Genomic DNA, 8,252 nt, shown 5'->3' on the forward strand with positions numbered 1-8,252 from the left:
CTTAATTTATATTTTTTATGTTCAAGTCGTGTTTCCCACTTTTGTGACAGTGACTTGCAGAAGGCATGTGTATATACCCTGTGTGTATATATACACAGGGTAACACTAGTCTGTCCTCAGCGTTTCTCAAAATCCTCTTTAAAACAACTTTATTTTTTTTACACAAGAACGCAGTTGATCATCGAACTTTTAAGTTTATGTTACTAAACCTATTCCGTTCTTTCTTAAAAGTAATGACTTTCTCGGCGCTCACAATTATGATGGCAGGGCAACATTATGTGTTACTGACTGGCAGATTTTAAGTACCTTTATACGTTCATTTTGACTGATATAAAAGGTGCTCTTTATTTTTACCCGTTTTTGTAGGTGCTGCACGGTACAAATTCTGGGAGTGGTCTGAGGGCTTAAAGTGAGCTCATAGAAACTCTTGCGTTGCTGAAGGAGGAAATGGTGTGGTGGGGCAGATGAAAACTGATAGAAAATTACCTGGTTTTATATGAAGAGGTTGCTGAAGATGTAGCTTCAGTGGCACGCTTAGCCTCGTGATGGAAGTGCATCATCTGTTGTTTAGGACGTTTGGTAATTAAAAACTCCTGGAGCAAAGCAACAGCAGCATGAACGAGAGATGCCCCTCGCCTGCTAACACTGCTATGTGTGTTTTGATTTGAAAGCTATGACAATGTTCTCGTCCCAAGCCCACCTAACTTTGGACACTGTGGGCTCTATTATCACAGCTGGGGCAACACCCTTTTGGGGTGTAGCATAATGAATATTGTCCCCTCCAGATGATTTCAAGAGAATAATTGCCAGCCTTGGAGTTTTGTCCTGGAATGGGGGCAAAGTGATAAAGACCTCCATGGCAGGAGGGTTCTGAATATCTCAAAAATATAGCCTGAGATAAACAGCAGAGGATAGCTTTGAATAACTGTCACAAATACATGCCTTCCCAAATACTGAGCTGTAAGATTTACTCAACATGGGGTCAGAATAAGGCGCTCGTGCTGCAACATGCTTCTTGGGAGGCTTTTGCATGTGCTCTAACTCTTACAGAGGGAGAAGAAGATCTGGACCCAGGCACCTTTTACCAGTGCTAAACCCAGCGTATGCTTCGGAGAGACAGTAAATACCAGAAGGTGGCAACACTTAATCCCTTTCAGCCTTCTCTAAGTGCAGTAGGCAGGCTGGAGGAGGAAACCGGAGCTGCTTGAGTGCTCCCTGAGCACCTTTCTCTCTTCAGAGGTCTGTGATACCGCAGATCCACCTCAGCGGGCTTTGTTGTCCTGCAATGAAGAGCTGTTTTCCTCCCACTCATGCTGGTTAGCTATCATCTAATTAATTTTTGGTTAGGAAACCTTGGCAACCAAGCAGGGGATTGGCCTTGAGATGTTGATTTTTCTCTGCCTGCCTTAGTTAGTATTTGTAAAATTGGAATTTTGCTGGTTACGTGATCTGCTTTATTAAATTTGCAGTTATGTGGCCTAAGAATTTTGATTATTTGTGCGTATTCCATGTATCCACAGTCCTCTGGGAGCAAATAGTAAGTTTTGGGCACTGCTCTCACTCTCTCCATCTTAGCCAGTCAGTTATGGGTCTTGTGATTTTTGCATTTCCGTTTTTTAAAGAAACTTCTCACCAGGCCCTCTCCCCCTCAAGAAATCCGTGATCTGGAGTCAAATAGCAGAAAGGAAGAAAATAAATCATAGAATCATAGAATGTTTTGTGTTGGAAGGGACCCCTAGAGGTCATCTAGTCCAACCCCCCTGCAGGAGCAGGCGTACTTTGTGCAATAGCTAAGATATAGAGTATTAAAAAGTTAGTTTGAGAGTGAGAAAAACCTATGGCTGTATTTCTGAGGATCGAAAGAGAAACCTCAGGTCTCTTTGCGGGCGAGACTTGAAGGGTGCTGGAATGGCTTTATCAAAAGAAGTCTACACTGCTATAGGAAATGTAGTGGCATGCAAAGGCATTTATAAAGGTTAAAGACAGCCCCCCCGAACAGTATGAATTAAAAGCTGACGGTTGCTATATTAAATACACATATTACAGTTGTATGAACCAGTGGCAGGAGGATTACTTTACCCTTCTTGGAGCCAGAAATGGCAGAAGTCTCCTGTTAGCGGTAATGCATTTTGCATGAGCACGTCATGATGGAAAATTTGGATTCCAGCCTTCAAAATGTTGATAAGCAGGATGCAAGAAGGGTCTGCACATTAAGCAAACTATGTGAAGTCAATGCAAGACAGGTTTATATTTGGGTTTCCTGTATGGTTGTGCTCTGCTCTGTAATCCACCTGCATGTCATTGCATATATGTGTGTGTGTGCATATATGTGTGCGTGTGTACAGGAAGAAAGCAAGAAACTTATTGTAAACTTTTTCTTCCATAACACAGAATTTCTTGCAGAAAAGCCTCCCAAATCCCCAAGTTTCTGTAAAATGGGAACAGCATTCCCAAACGCAAGCTCTGTTTCAAAGACTCCTAAGTAAAGATGCTCAATTATTTTAATAATGTGCTGAATTATTTTCTTGTTTTAATGACAGGAACATTCATGTGAAAGCAATTTATGTAAGGAACAAAAACATGTGCAAACAGAAACACCGTCAAAGGAAAAGGTGAGTAAAAGATGAGTGAATGCAATACAGCTTTATTTCAACTCATAGAAGTATCACTTGTTCATTTAGATTAAATTAACATCCGAGATCATCTTCAGATATGGCAGTGTATCTGGGTGCTTTATATATCCTAACATCGCTCTGCTGACTACCTTCTCTTCCCTGCTCCCACAATTAACTTTATTAAATTATTTTCTCAATTAATCTTATAAAAACGGGGAAATGCTTTTTCCTTTCAAATATTCAGGGAGAGCCCCATGAGCTGAAGAAGAATATGCTGCATAACAGCATGTTTGAAGAGACATGCTGTTGTTATGAAGGGGACTAAATTTGAACACTGGTCAGTTGAAGAGACATGCTGTTATGAAGGGGACTAAATTTGAACACTGGTCAGAGCTTTTGGTCTGATAGGTCCACTCATTCCCAGGACGTGCTGCATGACACAGCTCTTCTGTGCGTTCTCTAAGAGCAGGAAGAGGGTTGGAGTGGATGCGTGCTTGGTGCTATCCACTGTGGTGGGCCACTTCGCTCATTGGCATCTTTATTTATGAGCAGTTGTTACTAGGGCATCCCTGTGGTTCATTAAATTATGTTATATCGTTATGGGGTCTGTAAGATGGACACAACTGCCAGGCTGTGCGCAAGAAACTTGCAATCAACCACACTCTTGATTGATTTACCAATGAATTTTCAAAGCTGGTTGGACGCTGTAAGCTGCAGTAATGCCTTGACTTGAATTAACCCGATTTATAGCTGCTGGGATTGTGGCCTAGTTGTTTGTAGGTAAATAAAAGAATCCATTTCAGTTAGTATTTGATTTGATATTCTTTCCTTTTTCTTTTTTTTTTTTCTCAACAGAACCGCTCTACACCCTTGCTCAACAAGGATGGGTGTCGTTTTTCTGAAGTCGGCTGTTCCTTTAGGGTGAGTGAAACGGCTGCCTTCAGGAAGGACTCAAATGGTGTACAACTCAGCATGTGCCTTTCCTCTAGCCAGCCTGTGTGTTCAAGGCCTTAATTTAAATATAGCTTTAAGGAAAGAGAGAAACCCACTTTTAGTAGGCCAGCAGAGGTGATGCTGGAACTGCCATGGTTGCACAGTGTGTGGAAGGCGCAGTCCAGCCTGTGGTACTCTGTATCCTGCACTGTGCATTCACTTCAGATAAAAACAGATGTTTGTTACAGTTCTGCTGGTTTATCAGATACGCTGTTCTGCTCTGGTTTGGATATTCAGAATGATGCCTCTTAAAACAGTAATGGGTCTTCTTTGTATTTTCGTTGGCATCTGTTGCCTTGTCTCACCTTTTATGCATAGTATATATATTAAATAGTGGTTTATTGGAGAATATTGCTGGGGCTCTACCTGGCACCCTGTTTAATACAGAAATTGTAGCCAATTGTTTTCTTTTTATGTAGCATGTGAACACATCACCTAAACCGATCATTAGGGCTTGCTGGTTTTCCTCTCTCCTTGTCTCCTTTGACAGTTGACTGCTACGTAGCTGGACCTGTATCTTGCAGTTTTTCCGTCTCTGTCTCTCCCAGGAAGATAAAGGGAGCATTGCTTGATTTGGCCCCAGGCCAGTTATGGTGGTTGTACAGAGAGTGTATTGACCATGTCGTCTTCTTGCAGGGAAGCAAAGAGAAGATAAAGGAGCATGAGAAAACTGCAGTTGGGGCCCACATGCTGCTTTTGCTGCAGCACATAAAGCAACTGAAGGCAAGCTTGTGCACTGCTGCCAAAGCTGCAAATGGTTCCATCCCACAGTCAGAGCTGAATGTGAATGGTGCAGGAAAAAGCATCTCTGATCTGCAGATCCCGGGGGGGCTGGAAATCAATGGGGATCTGGAAGTAGACTGTTTTCCTGGATCTTCTGTTTCTGAAGATGAGTCTGTTCTGCAAAACCTTGTGAGGGAGAAAGTGATTTCTGAGCTAGAAAATAAGCTACATGTGTTTGAGAATATTGTGGCAGTGCTCAATAAAGAGGTGGAGACCTCTAACTTGGAAATCACAGCCTTTCGGAGACAGAGTGAACTTGATCAAAATATAATACGAGGCCTTGAACTGAAGGTAAATGGTTATGATAAGCATTGTCTGTGTGCTTGTTCTATAGGTAACATATTTATAGGTATCAGTGGGAGGTGGTGGAGAGATCAGGACAGGGATGGGCACAGGAATTTGGGCTGTGAAGTGGACACATCTAGACACATCTGGACACATCTAACAGGATCCTTTTGGTGTTTTGGATAAATTTTCAATGGGGATCTCTAATATTTGTTATCTAAATCCGTGTTTAGGTACCTAGATATTCCTGAGAGTTTTGAATGTTCAGAATTTGCCAGATCAGACTGTGAGCAAGCAAGACAGTTGTTTAATTGACTGATCCTCCTAAAGCAGCATTATGCCTGGAAGGCCAAACAACCATCTATGCAGCTGTTTGCCTTACACATTGATATGTAACTGTCACTTAAAAAGAAATCAGACAACCCTCCAGAACATGAGGACTCCAGAGTGATTCTGCTACTTCTGCAACACAAGAGCCTGGGGGGAGGGGGTGGGGTGGTTGAGAACAGATTTGTTTTTTCTAGATTGCAGAGTTGCACCGGTGCCTGACGCAGAAGGATGCAGGCCTGAGCAGTCTTCATAAGAGTCTTCTGTTCTCTGAGCAAACTTCCTACGATGGGGTCTTTCTGTGGAAAATAACAGATGTTGGCAGGAAGCTACAAGACTCTGTGACTGGAAGATCAGTCGGTTTGTGTTCACCAGGTAAAACGCAGGACGTGTATGCGTGTTAGCAAAAAGCCAGCCCTTTGGAAAACGCAACGATTTCTCTGGAACGGTGCTGCTTGCTGCTCATGTGGACAGGAGGTCCTTTAAAATAGCTCCTTAAACTAAAGCGCTGTTTATGCGAAGACCTCGTGCTCTCCGGCCTGTAATTCAGGGCAGCTGTGATGCGCTTTCCCACAGAGTTGTGTTCTATTCTGGGCTTTCATTTTGCAGTTTGCCCCCACCACAGCTACTTGCAGTGACATCTGCTGGATCGGTCTCGTTTAACCCACAGCTTGGTGCCTGATGGTACCGAATGGCTTTCTGCAGCAGTTATCTCCCACGTGAGGAGTAATTTGATTAGGTAAAATATGCCTGTGTGGCTAATAACAGGTAATTTTCACCGAGGCGTGAGGCGCTGAAGGATTCCAACCACTGGATTTTCATTGCTTATAATCTCCAGGGTGTACTGATTTATCTGTTCCCGTCTCTGTGATAGCAAAACACGTCATGCCCTACCTTTTCCCGTAGGTCAGAACACTCATTATGTCTTTTTTTTTTCAAAGGAGGCTTTACTAATGAAGGGTTCTGATTTTCAGCTTTCTACACCGCCAAGTACGGCTACAAGGTCTGTCTGAGGGTTTATCTGAATGGGGATGGGACAGGAAAAGGAACCCACGTGTCCCTGTTCTTTGTTGTCATGAGAGGAGACTACGATGCGCTGCTCCCGTGGCCCTTCAGACACAAGGTAAAGGGCAAGCTTTTCATACCTGGTCCTAGCAGGAACCCACTCCTCCTCCCAGTGAACACCAGGGGACCGTTTCTCTTACGTTGAGTGGAAGTTGGAGCAGTCTCCCATTTTCCTCTCTGATGACTATTAGTCATACTGCAGTCTTGGGGAATAATTGGTCTCTGAATGGAGTGATTTAGACCCAGGAGAAGCTGCTCTTACCGAGATTCCATACTGTGCCTTGTAGGATTTTCAGACATCAGAGTACTGGTGTTTGGTACATCCCAACCTGTGTCCACCTGGGCTAAAGCCAGAGACGCATTTGTTTCCTGGCTCTTGCTGTACATAGATAATATCAATTTATGAGGGAATTGTGATTTGTTGCCTGAAGCAAAGGTGTCAGAAATGTGAGGTTTGAGTTCTAATAACAAACATTTCTCATTTTATAAGTGCAATCTGATCATGGCAGCAGTGGTTAGGAAAGCAGTGAAAGCATGCACGAGGTGCCGGTCTCTGTTCTCGCGCTTGCCTTCGTGTGGCAATAATTCCGTAAGCCTTTCATATAAATGGCTTTACTACCGTTTAGTGGCCAAAAAAAATAGAAATCAAAGTTCCCAGTCCACACAGTATGAAAAAATTATTACGTACATTTCATGTTTCAAGCTAAACAGCAGTGAGTTAATAATAGTGGTAAGGAGATGTGGAGATTTTATACAGATATTTAGGTTGTGTCTTTTACATATGCGCATCCAGGCAACTGAGCTGTTTCTTTTGATTTGAAACCACAATAACAGAATGAACGTAATGACTGTAACCAAATTCAGGGTTTGCCTAAGTTGTCAGGAGAGAGAGGAAAAAAGTCTTTGGACTCTTCTCTAGCAAGAAATAATTCCTTACTTTGGTTTATTTAATTTTATTTTACGGGTGGCAAGGTTTTAAATACTTCCTCTGGGAACCGTTACAATCTCCCTTGTTCACATTAAGTGACCTTGCAGGTTGCGAAACATTAATTATATCTTGTATTTAATTATCTATAGAGTATCCAGCTGCTTTTGCAGCATGTTTGCACTTCTGTCTCTGGTGTTTCCTGGTTTATTCTTCAGCTCAATAACTCATCATTGCTGTGTTCTGTTTTTCAGGTTACATTTATGTTGCTTGACCAAAATAACAGGGAACATATTATTGATGCGTTTCGGCCGGACTTGACTTCTGCTTCGTTTCAGAGACCAGTGAATGATATGAATGTTGCAAGTGGCTGTCCCATGTTCCTCCCTTTGTCCAAACTACAGTCACCTAAATACGCCTATGTGAAAGAAGACACGCTTTTCCTTAAATGCATTATAGAAACAAATTAGTAAGTCTTGAAATATGGATGTCTGGTAAATCACTCACTGAATTTCATTAGTTTACAAGAGAAAAAAAAAAAAAACATCAGCTTGAGACCTTGTATTAGTTTTCATGTGCACACATATCCGGAGAGCCTGAGCCTGTGCTCCACTGAATCAGTTCCCATCAGCCCAAGATCTGCCCACTAGAGTTAGCTACTGCTGCGCGTGCCGAGTGCCCGGCGCCCCACAGAGTGTGCTGTTGCAGGTGGGATCTGGGATTAGCGCATCAAAGCACTCCTGGTTTAGCTGTAGGTTGTAGTCACCCCCCTGCAGATGAATTTGTGGAAAAAGGCGCTTGTTCTTTCTCACGCCCGGCCCAGCTGTGGGTGTCATCCCACCTAGATGTCTGGCAAGGGAGCGTGGCCCGGGCTCCCTTCTAGCAGCCGTGGGTGATGGGTTTCTGGGAGGCAAGGGGTGAAGCTGAGCTTTCCCCATCTTCAGCAGCGTGCACGGGTCCCTTTCCCGGGAGGTGTGGAGCCAGCGCCTGTCAGACCGCGCTGGCTGGCAGCCCTGATGTGGGATTTTGGCCGTTCCCCCACCAGGGACAAGGGCAGATTCCTTCCCCCGAGGCACCGATCGGGTGTCTCTGTTTGTGCTTATTGATGACCTTGAAAGCAGTGAGTTGTGGATAGCATTTGTAGCTGGAATTCCTTATACCGGATGATTTATTTCTTGCTATTTATTTTAGACCTATATTTATGTGCTCTGTAAAGCGATGTCCCATTGCATCAGCAGTCGGTGACCAGAGTACACTGT

General features: G+C 43.4%; 1 protein-coding gene across 1 annotated transcript in view; it reads left to right on the forward strand.

Annotated features, from left to right (window-relative positions):
* Positions 1-7,470, forward strand: part of TRAF1 (TNF receptor associated factor 1) — a 15,653-nt gene extending 8,183 nt beyond the window's left edge. Inside the window, exons 5-10 of the mRNA XM_035888602.1 lie at positions 2,541-2,612; positions 3,471-3,536; positions 4,245-4,682; positions 5,201-5,378; positions 5,978-6,126; positions 7,248-7,470. Of these exons, the coding sequence (XP_035744495.1) occupies positions 2,541-2,612; positions 3,471-3,536; positions 4,245-4,682; positions 5,201-5,378; positions 5,978-6,126; positions 7,248-7,463 (1,119 nt within the window). The 3' untranslated portion in view covers positions 7,464-7,470. The remainder of the gene's footprint in view (positions 1-2,540; positions 2,613-3,470; positions 3,537-4,244; positions 4,683-5,200; positions 5,379-5,977; positions 6,127-7,247) is intronic.
* Positions 7,471-8,252: the final 782 nt, after the last annotated feature.

The sequence above is a fragment of the Egretta garzetta genome, unplaced genomic scaffold, assembly GCF_000687185.1.
Source record: "Egretta garzetta isolate BGI_Z169 unplaced genomic scaffold, ASM68718v1 scaffold211, whole genome shotgun sequence".
NCBI lineage: Eukaryota > Metazoa > Chordata > Aves > Pelecaniformes > Ardeidae > Egretta > Egretta garzetta.